We start from the raw sequence: 13,118 nt of genomic DNA, 5'->3' as shown, positions 1-13,118 counted from the left end.
CATCCCTTGGAGTTCCTGTTCAGTGTCGCTTCCCCCGCTCCATGCTGATGGCATAATTTAACCAAGATCAGAATCCCATTAATCTTGAAGACTTTGGGTCTTTCCCCCAGTCCTGTCTCCAGCGAGGATGTTACAACTATGCCTTTGAAATCCCCATTCAAAGTGCAAGGTCGTCACGGAGTCTTGAAGAACATCCAGAGACAGTGTTCCCTTAACAAGTATGGCAGGGAGCCCACGAGACAGATCCTGAGTGTGCGAGATGGCTCTTCTGGGATGAGCCCCCAGCTTTCACGGGATTCAAGGGGCTCCCTCTCCCGGGGAGGGGGTAAGAATCACGGAGAAGTTTAAGTCTCTTGCTTTCAGGTGGGACAGTGGAGCCCAAAGGAGAGAGCTGAGCCACTGTTCCTCCAGGCCACTTCAGTGACTCCCTGAGCATCAATGTGTCACTCACAGGCCTGTCCTGGTCTCCTTGTCAAAGCCAGTTCTTCCAGATACTTTGCCCGATGATCCCATATGCTGCCACCAGGGAGCAGCAGTGCCTGGCTGGCGCCAGACTTGGACATGGATTCAGGCCAGCCTTGGCAGAGCAAGGGTCTGAATTCTGAAATGGTCGGTCTTTATTATGCCATCAGAAAACAAATGTGCTGGTTAAGTTATTCATCATTATCTTCTTAGTAACAAAATAAAGCACTATCTATGTTTACAGTCATAAAAAGAAACAGTCTGGAGAGAAATAGGGTCATGGGAGGAGTGGGGGGCACCTGGCCATGTGGGGTTTGGGGTCATCTCCCTGGCTTGGGACTGTGCCAGATCTTTGGAGCTAGGTGCTAATGGTCTTTGATTTTCTTGGGAAACAACCAGGAAGTTTATCAGGAATGTAGCCCATTCCCCAGGACATGAAGAAGAGATAGAGACCAGCTGCCATGGGGTTCCCTCTGCGGGGCTGTCACCGACAAAGAGAGGAGTCATCAGTCCTCTGGCCCCTGCGCCCGGGACTCGGGTTGAAAATCTGGACATAGCCCCTTGGAGGCTGAGGCACACTCTCACAGTACTAGGAGCTAAAAATGGCTCCGTGGGAAATGACTGGCAAAGTCAGGGGGAGGAAAGGGGTCGGCGTGGGGTCAGGAAACTGCCAGTCCCAGAGGCAGGCTGGGTCCTGCAGAACCCCAGAGAATCCAGTGAGCGTGGGGCAGATGGAGGAATAGAGAGAAATGCACACTGGGAGAGAACACACAGAACCTGAGACACCAGACTGACGAAGAGGTAGCAATTTGGGGACAAAGAAGCACAGAAGAGGCCCCCAGAAAAGCATCAAGAGAGACATCGCAGAGCTCATCAACATGCCTGGCTCACAGCAGCCACTTAGCAAATACCTTCTGCCCATAGAGGGGAGATGACGTGTGAGAACAGACAGACAGACAGACAGACAGACATTCTCTCTCTCTCTCTCTCTCTCTCTCTCTCTCTCTCTCTCTCTCTCTCTCTCTCTCTCTCTCTCTCTCTCTCTCTCTCTCTCTCTGAGGCGAGAGAGGCACATGGACTTGGAAGACAAGGACAGGATAGAGAGCCAGACCCTTCTGTACGAAGTACGAAGTGATCCAGGAGACAGAGGAGTAGCCTGGGAGCTTCTGGGGGCAGACATGTTGTCCCACCATGGCTGGTTTGCCCAAGACAAAATGGAAACAAAGCATGTTTGGGGACAGGCGTGTACCTGCCATCCCCTCAGGTAGGTGGGACTACAAGAGGGAGTACATCCAGTGTTCCCTGGCCATTAACCCCCAAGGGCCAAAGACCTCCGCCAGCTTGGCCCATCACAGCCACATGAATCCCACCCAGCCAGGACACTAACCCCAGATGTGCCCAAAGAGGACACCGCCCCCCCCCCCACACACACCTTGGGAATGTATCTACAAGTGCACAGCTTCACCGATCACCTGGGCACACCCAAGTCCAAGTACCAACATAGTTCAGGATGGCTGGCTGTGCCTGCTGGGTTGGGAACGAGGTCTTCCCCAGTGGAGACAGGCCAGGCCCAGCTAGCTGGGGATCAGTCTGTGAGCACCACCAACTCCCCATCGCTCTTCTCTTCGCCCTCTGAGTCCTCGTCCTCGCTGTACCGGTACATCTCTCCGTCAGCCACTGAGTGTCTGTCATCTGTGCCCTCCCCTTCCTCCCGGAGGCTGCAGGTATTGATGATGACCGGCATGTTGGGGTCCAGGCCCTGGGGGACATAGTGCTCCACCAGTGGTTGTGCCAGGGGTATGCCTGCTGCCCGAGGGAACAGGACATCTGAGGAGCTCACCTGTGCCTGGCCAGCCTGCGGGCTGAGAGGCAGAGAAAAGGTGCAGTTACAGATGTACCCACGCACCCTCCCAGCCCACCCCCCTAGGTGTCCTCCAGGCCTCGAAGGCATGCATCCAACTCCTGTCCCGCCTGGGGCATTGAAATACCCTGGCCCTGTTTGCATCCTGACGGCCAAATTAACTGTCAGCTCGAGCTGGAAAATTGAGAGCCATGGTGTATTCTTGGAAGGCGGCACATGAATACGACTTCATTTTAGAGTCGCTGTCTACAGGACTCCACTATTGTGTTTGCCTGGGTTATAGTCAAGGAACCTTCCCATGGGATGAGCCCCTGTAGTGCATCTGAACTTGCCCTGCTTCTGTCAGGCCTCGGGTGCCCCAAGTCATTCTGAGTGCGACTCGACCCCCAGTCACCAGTCTCACATGTAACCATCATCTACCAGGAGTCACGCACAGGCAGATGACACACAGGTGCACACAGATGCCCAGTGGACAGCCACACAGACCTTGCATGCCTCACACAAAGGCCAGCCACACATGAACCCAGCCTCTCGAGGCAGCCACGAGCTGCCTCTGGCCACCGGGGAAGGCCTGCTCACGGGATGGCGTAGCTCTGGCGAGCACCCTGGCGCCGTGTCCTCATCAGGGCCTTGTACTCGCCCACACGCAGACGCCGGCCCTCCACCACGCAGGTGCGCTTAGGCCTGGGCTTGTACTTGTAGTCGGGGTATTTCTCCAGGTGCTGCCGGCTCAGACGGGCCTGCTCCTCGTAGTACGGCTGCTTCTCCTGGTTTGTCATGGACTTCCAGCGAGAGCCTGATCCAAACCCAGGCGAGAACTCAGGGCCAGACTCTCTGAGTACACCAGGTCCCGAGCTCTGGAAGCCCTGGCTGGACCCTGGGCCCCAAGGGGGATCCACAGGTGATACAGGTATAAGCATTCGGCAAGGGCCTGGCCCGGTGTGGATGCTGGCCCAGGGAATGGATGAGACTGCTAACGACAGGTAGTCAGCACCACCCTCATGCTGAACAATGGCCCCGCCCCCTAGAGGTATCTTCCCAAGGGCTTGCACAAGAGAGAAGCCACTCCCGGCCTCCGCGCATCCACTGTCAGTCTCTGCACTGCTACTGGAGAACTCAGCCGCATCACCTTCACACAGCCTCTCTGCCCTGCCCCGCCTCAGTCTCAGACACCATGTGGCACTTAAAGTCTTGGTACTGATACTGATAATACCAGTCTCCGGTTTACTGCCATAGCACAGGCCGGGAGGCATTGGGGATATGGGCCTGGTAAGGAACACACAAAGTTCCAGGGGCAGGAGCAACCAGAAGAGTCTTGTACTGGTACAAGGTCCCAGGATCCAGCCTCCCATCACATCGTCTCCCACACCCTCTAAGATTCTACCAGGGTTCAACAAGGCATGGAATATCACCACGCAAGCCCCAAGTAGACCCAGCTGACTCCTGGGACCCAGTCCTACTGAACCATGACTCCTGGACTGAACCCCTCCACTGTAGAGGACCCAGCCATCCTGACCCTTACCAAGAATCTTGCTGATGCTGGAGTTGTGCATGTCCGGGAAGGCCTGGAGAATTTTCCTCCGCTCGTCCTTGGCCCATACCATGAAGGCATTCATGGGTCTCTTGATGTGGCTGCTGTTCCGGGACTCGGAGAAATGGCGAGCGCCTGGAGGATGGGTTAGACAGAGTCAGGCAGGCAGAGCCAGCTCCGGGGCCGGCAGAGACATCCCTTGCATGGCCACCAGGAGGCACTGAGGAGGCTCACACAGAGGTCAGCTCAGCCCAGGCGGGAAGCAGAGGCCAGCAACCACAGCCAGAGAACAGGCACAGCAGGGAACCGGAACTGCAGATACCAGGGCACAAAGGAGATGCATGCCAGGGCCTGAGGGCTTTACCCCAGGAGGACCCGAGAAAAGAGGGAGACAAGGGATGAGAGACAGACACCGCCCTAACGGAGTGAGGTGGCGCCCAGAGCCCTCCCTCACCATCCATGTCACAGCTCAGCATGGCTTCCTCCAGCGGGTGCACACAGCTCTCCTCCAGCCGCTCCTTAGCTGGGGAAGACTCCAGGCTGATGAGGTCCTGCAGGCGACAGAGACATCACGCCTCCTGTGTCACCCTACATCTTCTATCACATGCCCCGCCCTCTGGAAAGAGGAGGTGTGGCCCATGCCATACCTTTCGGAATGGGGGGTTGGGGGAGTTTTCCAGAGTTCCACCGTGGCCGTGCAGCAGCTGGCGAGCATCCTGGATGGCTTTGGTGACAGCATCCCCCTCACCAAGGAAGCCTGTTGAAGAGGGAGCAGAGTGACGGGCAGGGGACCTGAGGGCTTTATCCCAGGGGCAACCCACACTTATCACACTGCCTGCCACGTCCGTCACTCCTAGGAGCTCCTTGTGGCTGCGTCTCAGTGGTGGCTGCCTATTCCCACACACCCTCATGGGACTGCCTGGTGGTCCTAAGGGGCTGGAAATGAAGCAGTACTCCCAAATCTGAATCTCAGTGCGACCCTGGGCAGTCTAATCCGGTCCTGGAGGACAAATGGGATGCAGGAGGCGGCCTCCTCTTTGTAAGATTAGACCCTGGCTTTAAGAAAGCGGAGACGGGAGTGGAGCTCAGTGATAAGGTGCCTTGGAATTTTTAAAACCCCAAACTGGAATTGAGAAGGGAAGGGATGTGTGGCCAGTGGCATCTAAGAACTGTCCTCTTGGTGAGAGCACACAGAAAAGCTTACCCAGAGGGAGGCTGGGGGGGCTGGACTGCAGGTCCCTTGTGGGAGCCCCGTGGCTGGAGGGGCGAGGCCCACAGCTGTTCATCTTCAGGTTGGGGGAGCTGGAGGTGTTGGGCAGCTCAGGAGCCTTGGGCTTGGCTGTGAGGTTCAATGGCTGTGGGGGTTCCTGGGGACCCAGAAAGTGAGAGACATCAAAGGAGGACCCCTTCCTATTGTGGGACAGACAGGACTCAGGGAGAAAGTGGGATCAGCACACATGCCCAGAGCGGACAGGAGGGAGACAAGGAGAACAAAGAAAGGCGGGGGAGTACTGCGGTGGGCGGGGAGTATCTGCAGTGGGCGGGGCAATACCTGCAGTGGGCAGGTTGGGGAGTACCCACAGTAGGCGGGGGAGTACCCGCAATAGGCGGGTTGGGGAGTACCCGCGGTGGGCGGGGCAGTACCTGCAGAGGATGGTGGGTGGGGAAGTACCCGCAGTGGGCGGGTGGGGGAGTACCCACGGTAGGCGGGGCAGTACCTGCAGAGGATGGTGGGTGGCCACCCCAGGCCTTTTCACCACAGGGGCAGGAGGGCTGTGCAGCAGCTGCAGCGGGTACTCCACTGGGGAAAGAAAAGCAAGGGCAACGTCCCAGATGAGCCCAGAACAGCAGGTACCTGTGTGACTGACAGGTCCCACTGCTACATGCAGGTGGGCTGAGTCTAGAGCTGGCCCCAGCCTTCTGTCCTCATCAGGCACAGTGGGCGTCTGTCATCCCCTTTTCCTGCCCGGTCCCTGCAGGCTGATGGCCATACCTGCCCTTTCCAGTCTACTCTAAAGAGTTTGCCTTGGTCCATGCAAGGGAGGGCGCGCTCTGCTCTTGTACCTGCTGAGTGTTGGGAGGAGTGCCCTGTGTGCTTTCCCCTGTGATAAAGCCCATGCGATCATAAGCTCAAAACACCCATCTCATTTTACAGGTGTATTAGTCAGGCTTCTCTGGAGATCACAGCAGATCGGGTAACAGACCTTCATTAGGCTGCCCACAAAGCCGTTACACGGCAGCACCAGGATTTGAATCCAGGTCTCTTCTAGACACTACAACCCATCCTTGGCCTATACATTCTCTCCCGTACCTACCCTATCTCACTAGGCCTAGACCCAAGGGAAGCATGGAAATGCAGCATGGATAATCACTAGCCCCACGACAGCTGTCAATAATGGCTCACAGGAGGTGTGTCAGGGCACTGGGGTGGAGACGGGGTTACAGTATGAGGATATGATGAGGACGATGGATCCAGCTAGCAAGCAAAGCTGGCTTTGTGGCAGAGAGCTTGCACTCTGTCTTGGGCTTGGGGAATAGGGAGGGTACACCAGGAGGAGTCTTCATCGCTACCCATCCTGCTGGGGCAGGTACAGGCAGCATGTGTGCCCTGTCCCCAACTCTGTCTGTTGCCACTGTCACCAGAAATCATCCCATCGGTCACCTTCGTTCTCACCACCCACAACCAGAGGCAACGCACTCTCTGCGTACCTGTTCCCACACACCCGCTCCCAGACCCAGGTTCCAATCCTCTACAGCACCCCACACCCTGTCACTCTGGCACACCTCTGCAAGCTCTTCCCTCAGGCCCCTACCCCAGCCTTTCCCTCACTTTCTTAGGTCCTCTCCAGGACCCAACCATCAAGTGTCCCCTCCTCAGGGAGCCCCCCTCCTCAGGGAGCCCCCCTCCTCAGGGAGCCCCCCCTCCTCAGGGAGCCCCCCCAGGTCTTTCTCTAGTTCTCTTTCTCCTCTCTCTTGTGCTTTGCAGTGGGCTCTTCCCTTCCATCCTCCCAGCTGAGCTCAGAAAGGACTTATTCTTCCACTGGGCCCAAACTGTGGCCCGGAAAGGCCGGTGAACGGTAAAGGATGAAGAGCCAGGTCTGGCCTCCTTGCTCATCTCAAGACAGCAGCCTCTGTGGCGGCCCTGCCCTGCCCCCACTCACCTGGTTTGCAGGGAATGGGCTGAATAGGCAAAGCCAGTTGGGAGTCAGGAGTGACGGGCAGGGGCTGGTGACTTGGGGGAAAGGCTGGGATCATGACATAAGGCATATTAACCTGCTGAAGGCAAAGAAACCCACTGTAAGTCTCTGGGGACCCAAAGAGCTGCCCAGCTGGAGTCTGCCCGGGCCCCGAGGTGGGCACGGGGCATAGAGTGGGGACAACTTTCCATCTGAACCCGTAGTACATCTGTGAGCCCATCTCCTCGTCCTGAGTCTCAGTGCGGGGGAGGGGGAGAGAGACATTCTGGGGTCACCCCTAAAAACAGGACTCCAGAATCGGAGGGAATTTGGAGCAAGAGCGTGGCCTCTTCATGGAGCCTGGAGGGAGCCTGTGGCGCAGCCCGCTTCCCCAGTGGCTCGGCAGGCCAGTGTCACCCTCCCATGGTCACCTGGATCTGCTGCTGGAGGACATTGATCTTGTGCTGCTGCTGGATCAGCTGCTGCTGCTGCTTGGCGATCTGGTGAGGCACAGAGTCGACAAGGGAGTCACGGGAGGCCCCGACTCCCCTCCAGCACCCGCCCCCAGCCTACCCTGACTTCCCCAGGAGGCCATGCACGCACAGAGGGGGCGGTGCAGGGCTGAGCACCCGTTCACAGAACCTGGTCTCCTCTCAGGGACGCTCCCCTTTCCCACAGAGCCTGGGAAGCCCCTGCCCACGCCGGCGGCACCTGCTCCTGCTGCTGCCGAGCCAGTTCCATCTGTTGCTGCTGCTTCTCAAACAGCATGGCCGCCATGTTCTTCTGCTCAGAGTGGGCCGTGAGGAGCTGGTCGCGAAGGGCGGACAGCTGGTGGATCATGACCAGAAGCTGGAGCTCCTTCTCGGCCAGGCCCTCTTGGGTCCCTGCTCACGGTGAAATGCCACCACGGAGAGCTTTTGTTAGTTCACCTGTCTATCCGCCCACCTACTCATCTGACACCCTCTCTGTCCTGCCAGCCCAGTGCCCAACTTCTCTGTACTTTAGGGGATTAAAAAAGCAAATCTATTGACTGGCACAATGACAGTTACTTCACTGAGGATGAACTGAGTTAATGTGTGGGAAGTTGTTTGTCTAGGATCTGACAATGTCTGCTCGAGTCCCTGCCTTCTGTTCCAACGTGGCTGTCTGATGGGACAGTTTATTCCTAAGAGCTTAAGTGGGGACCATTTACAGTCAGGGCTGGAAAATGCCGAAGCTCAGGCTTCCATCGCTGGGGCCCCAGTCAGCAAGCGGGGGAGCAGAAGTATGGACTTAAAGCTACCATTGTGGGTGTACTCGACAACACAGAGACAATGATCACTCTGAGGAGACAAGCAGCAGCCCTCAGTTCGGCCCCGGAGGCCTGGCCTCAACTGCCAACAGTGAGTGGAAACTTTCCGCTCACTTTAGACTGAGACCTGGGGGGTTGAACGATGAGCCTCAAGGGTCCCTAATGAGAGTCTAGATCCAGCCCATGGGATCTGCTTCCAGCCAGGCCTCCCACACCTGGGGAGGCCTAGAGACTCCCAGGCGAGCCAGGCGGGAGTCAAGAAACAGGGCAGGAGCCGGGCGGGCGTTGGTGGCGCAAGCCTATAATCCCAGCACTCGGGAGGCAGAGGCAGGCGGATCTCTGTGAGTTCGAGGCCAGCCTGGTCTACAAGAGCTAGTTCCAGGACAGCCTCCAAAGCGACAGAGAAACCCTGTCTCGAAAAACCAAAAAAAAAAAAAAAAAAAAAAAAAAAGAAACAGGGCAGGTGTCTGAGCTTCTGCCCTATATACCCAGAGTGTGTGACCAGGAGGGAGAGGCTCTGGCTGAGACGCCCTCCCGTTCTCTGCACGCAGGCTCCGCACCTTTGACATCCTTGGTTTCCACAGAGCTTCTTCCCAGAAACCGCTCCTTCCAGTCACTGGACAGCAGCTTCTCAATGGCTGGCACAACTGGAAGAAGGCAGGGTAAGGGCCGGGTGAGGGCCCACCGGAGACCAGCCAGGACCACGCTTCTGACAGGACGGACATCCTACCTTCTTGTAAGTTGCGGTTGAAGTCCAGCCGCTCCTGGCTTCCCGAAGCAGCCTCAGAAGCTGCTGGTCTCTTGGGGTCCGGGGACCCACTGCTCTCTGGTGAGGCACAGTCCTGCAAGAGACACTGAATTGTCTGTCACCGCCACTCCCAAGAAAGGGAGCACAGAGTGGGCCAAGCACCCCACAAGAGTCCTTTCTGAGCCCTGCGACTCTATGGGCTGTTCCTTTTCACATTCCCAGGCCAGGCTCACACTACCTGGTAAGGATACAGTGAAATGAACAGAGACTTGGGGACAAGAGACCTGGGTATCAGTCCAGGCTTGGTAGCTCACAGGGGGCTGGATCTCACACAAGCCCCAGACAACTCTGAAAGTCAAGACTGTCTCTGGGATCCATACAGTAAAGCGTCTAAACGAGGGGCCCGATACATCAGGAGGGGCTGACGATGGTTTTGGAATCACCATGGAAACACACCTGTAGGTTTGTCTATGAGGATGCTTCCAGGAAGGATTACCTGAGAAAGAAACCCTACCCCAAATGGAGGGTCTTGGACTCTCCCCACTTCCAGACTACAGATGCGACATGGCCAGCTGCCTCAAATTCCTGGCCACCATACCTTCTCCACCATGTGCAACCCCAAACTGTGAGCCAAAACAGGCCCTTCTTTAGGTTGCTTCATAAGACATTTTGTCCCAGCACTAGAAACGTAACTAATACAGAGCTCACCCTCTGCCAGTCACCACTACAAACCCATGTGCTTCCCAGCCAGGCTACTTGATTACAGGAACCTACTGTGGGCTCCCTAAAATGATCCCTGAGGCAGAAGCAATGCCTCAGCAGTCGAGAGCTCTTACAGAGGACCAGAGTTCAGTTCCTAGCACCCCCATGCAGCTCCAGAGGATCCAACTCTTGTGGGATATTTGTTTAACTATGCAAAGATGTGTTGCATTTGTTTAACTACATAAAGATGTGTCGATGTTCTACCTTGCCTACCTAAGGCACCTGAGTGGCCTAATAAAATGCTGAACAGCCAATATTGAGGGAGATGGTGTAGGCAGAACTTCCAGGCAGGAAGAATAAGTAGGAGGAAAAATTTAGGCTTGAGGGAGAAAGAAAAGAAAAAAAAGGAGACACCAGGGGCCGGCCAGACAGACACAGAGAAAGCAGGAAAGTAGGACGTACAGAATGAAAGAAAGGTAAAAAGCCCTGAGTTAAAACCTAGATGAGACTGGGCGTTGGTGGTGCACGCCTTTAACCCCAGTACTTGGGAGGCAGAGTCAGGTGAATCTCTGTGAGTTCGAGGCCAGTCTGGTCTACAGAGTGAGTTCCAGGACAACCTCCAAAGCAATACAGAGAAACCCTGTCTTAAAAAACCAAAAAGAAAGAAAGAAATTAACCAGAAAGAAATTAAGTTAAAAGAGCTAGTAGTGGGATAAGCCTAAATTAAGGTGAGCTTTCATAACTAATAAGTCCTGTGTCTTTATTTGGGAGCTGTTGGCAGCTCAAAGAAACTTCCAATTACATCCAATACCCTCTTCTGGCCTCTGAGGGCAACTGCACATACCCCTGAACAAACAGAAACAGACACACACACACTTTTAAACAAAAATAGGGGCTGAAGAGATAGCTCAGCAATTAGGAGCATTTGTTGCTCTTGCAGAAAACCCAGGTTCAGTTCCTAGCACGAACATGGTGATCACAACCACTCCAGTTCCAAGGGATGTAACACCCTCCTCTGACCCCTGTGGCAGCAGCCACTCACATAATACACACATTCAGACAAAAAAAATCCTCATACACATAAATAAACCTGAAAAATGTAAGTAAATGAACGGATCAATGATTGAATAAATGAAAAGAAACACTTCTTTCAAAAAGAAGTGTTCAACCTGGCACGGTGGTACACGGAACTCAAGAGGTAGAGACACACAGATTTCTGTGAGTTCATAGCCAGCCTGATGGGATAGAGACCCTGTCCCAAAAGACAAGAGGAGGAGGAGGAGGAAGCAGCGGCAGCAACAGCATCCCTTGTCTCATCTAACCCAGGCCTCCTGCTGGCTAAGGACCACTTCTCCAAGATGTAATCCCTGGCCACCCCCACTCTTCCGAATTGAGTTCCTCCTTAGAGTCACCAATTAAATGTCCCCTATGGAAACAGAAGTTTAAGACCTGCAGAATCTCTATCATATATATTTCAGTTCTCGTTCCTCTGTGGATGCGTGGTCCACATGTGAGTGTGGGCACGTGTGTGTGTGCGCACGTGCATGGTGTGTGTAGGCCCAACTTTGACAAGCACCTGCCACTTTATTTACTGTGGCAGGTCTCTCACTGAACCCAGCGAGACTCCCAGTCTCAGCCAGTTGCCACACTTGCTTGGTTTTTACAAGGGTTCTGGGAATCCAAACTTCCATCCTCTCGATTGGACAGCAAGCACTTTACCCACCGAGTCATCTCTCCAACCCCAGCTCCCCCCTTGTCTTAAGAAAATTATAGGCTGAAACAGCCACTCAGGTGGGGATGGAAGGAGACAGCGCCTGCCTTGCTCTGACAGGTGACCCAGCTTCTAGTCCTGATCATGGTGGCTCCTCCCCTCTGCTCACCTAGGGCTCACCTGGGCCCCAGCTTGCCCTTGCCCCTTGCAGAGACCATTTCTGCACACAAGCTAGACAAAAGTGTGCGGGCCTGGTGGAAAAGCCGCAAAGGCAGGGTGGGGACAATGCCCGAGGGTCCCTAGAAAGAGCTAGACACCTGCGCTGGAGCGTGTGAGCTGGCAGCATCCTGCAGTGCCAGGGCTGGGTCTTCAGGCTGCGTCTCCACTGCGGTGGCCGTGTCCTGGGGGGCCTCGTGGTGAGGCTCCTTCTTCTCTTCAGATTTGATGGTGCAGTTCACCATGGTGCTAGCACTGTCAGGGGCCAGCTGCACAGAGACAGGGCTCCGCATGGACATCCTGCAGGAGAAGGGACAGAGGGCACAGAGTGAATGAGGCCCACGGCCCAGTTGTAAACTCACCCTGCCCCCCAGAAGGTGCCTCCATCCCTCGTGTCCCCAACCCAAGCACCTCCTGGCACCCCTCAGAGACGCATATGTGTAAAACAGAAGCCTGCTTTGGAGCCTGCTTTCTTACTGTTTGATTTTTAAAATCCATCACTCCCTCCTCCCTCCTTTTTTTTTTTTTTTTTTTTGTTTGTTTGTTTGTTTTCTCGAGACAGGGTTTCTCTGTAGCTTTGGAGGCTGTCCTGGAACTCGCTCTGTAGACCAGGCTGGCCTCGAACTCACAGAGATCCGCCTGCCTCTGCCTCCCGGCCCTCCTTTTTTCTTTTGCAGTGCCAGGGCCTTGCACATGCGAAGTGAACACAACCTGTTTCTTGCCATGCTGGGTCTAGTGAGCTGATGGGCTCACCCAAGGAAGTCAGAGAGCCCAAGATAGCTGAGAACTGTATGTGAGTAAACATATGTACTGGAACTAGTTAATAAGACTTAAAAGCAAGGGTCAGAATTCTAAGAGCCTGAATTTGAAGGCCATGAATAGTGGATTACACCTATAATCCCAGGACTCAGAAGGTAGGGCAGGCAGATCTCTTTGAGTTTGAGGCCAGCCTGGTCTACAGAGCAAGTTCTAAGACAGCCAGAGCTACATAGTGAGACCCCGTTCTCCCCCTCACACCCACAAAAAGAGCCTAGATTTGAATTTCCAGTCCAATGGCTAGAATTGGCAGGAGCCCTCACACAAGGCTAGTTTGCCTTGGTTCCCAACTTGACCAAAAGGAAGCAAGAACCAACTCCCCAGGACAAGATATCTATTCTTTATAGAGGACCCAAGGATCAAATCCAGGACCCCACACAAGCTAAGCTTCTGCTGTACCACCAAGCTACAGCCAACCCCTTACTCTTCTCATTACAGGGACAAGTCAAAGTGAAATGTTTCTTATATTTACACATATCTAATGCAGGTTGTAAAATATAGACGGATGGCATTCAAGAAATATGTTCTGCTCTAGTTAGAGTCCCTGGTAGATTCTGCCCCTGCTGGCACTGAGACCTGTACTGCCAGGTTTGGGGATTTTGTG

At 54.8% G+C, this 13,118-nt stretch overlaps 1 protein-coding gene across 4 annotated transcripts in view; it reads right to left on the bottom strand.

The window, feature by feature from the left end:
* Positions 1 to 595: 595 nt before the first annotated feature.
* Positions 596 to 13,118, bottom strand: part of Sox13 (SRY-box transcription factor 13) — a 47,449-nt gene continuing 34,926 nt past the window's right edge. The window contains exons 2-14 of one of the 4 annotated variants that reach the window (XM_021229124.2): positions 11,800 to 11,998; positions 9,052 to 9,175; positions 8,882 to 8,968; positions 7,742 to 7,914; positions 7,462 to 7,530; positions 7,016 to 7,130; positions 5,573 to 5,655; positions 5,059 to 5,221; positions 4,502 to 4,611; positions 4,309 to 4,405; positions 3,846 to 3,989; positions 2,903 to 3,119; positions 596 to 2,324 (exon numbers count right to left, since the gene is read on the bottom strand). In XM_021229124.2, the coding sequence (XP_021084783.1) occupies positions 2,048 to 2,324; positions 2,903 to 3,119; positions 3,846 to 3,989; positions 4,309 to 4,405; positions 4,502 to 4,611; positions 5,059 to 5,221; positions 5,573 to 5,655; positions 7,016 to 7,130; positions 7,462 to 7,530; positions 7,742 to 7,914; positions 8,882 to 8,968; positions 9,052 to 9,175; positions 11,800 to 11,997 (1,857 nt within the window). In that variant the 5' untranslated portion in view covers position 11,998 and the 3' untranslated portion in view covers positions 596 to 2,047. Of the gene's footprint in view, positions 2,325 to 2,902; positions 3,120 to 3,845; positions 3,990 to 4,308; positions 4,406 to 4,501; positions 4,612 to 5,058; positions 5,222 to 5,572; positions 5,656 to 7,015; positions 7,131 to 7,461; positions 7,531 to 7,741; positions 7,915 to 8,881; positions 8,969 to 9,051; positions 9,176 to 11,799; positions 11,999 to 13,118 lie in introns of those variants that run through there. The other 3 variants (XM_021229125.2, XM_005073363.4, XM_013115920.3) reach the window with 3 other exon arrangements.

Source organism: Mesocricetus auratus, unplaced genomic scaffold (assembly GCF_017639785.1).
Source record: "Mesocricetus auratus isolate SY011 unplaced genomic scaffold, BCM_Maur_2.0 Super-Scaffold_100676, whole genome shotgun sequence".
In the NCBI taxonomy this organism is placed as follows: domain Eukaryota; kingdom Metazoa; phylum Chordata; class Mammalia; order Rodentia; family Cricetidae; genus Mesocricetus; species Mesocricetus auratus.
Note: the sequence above shows the minus strand (reverse complement) of the source record. Positions and strands in the feature narration are given on the sequence as shown.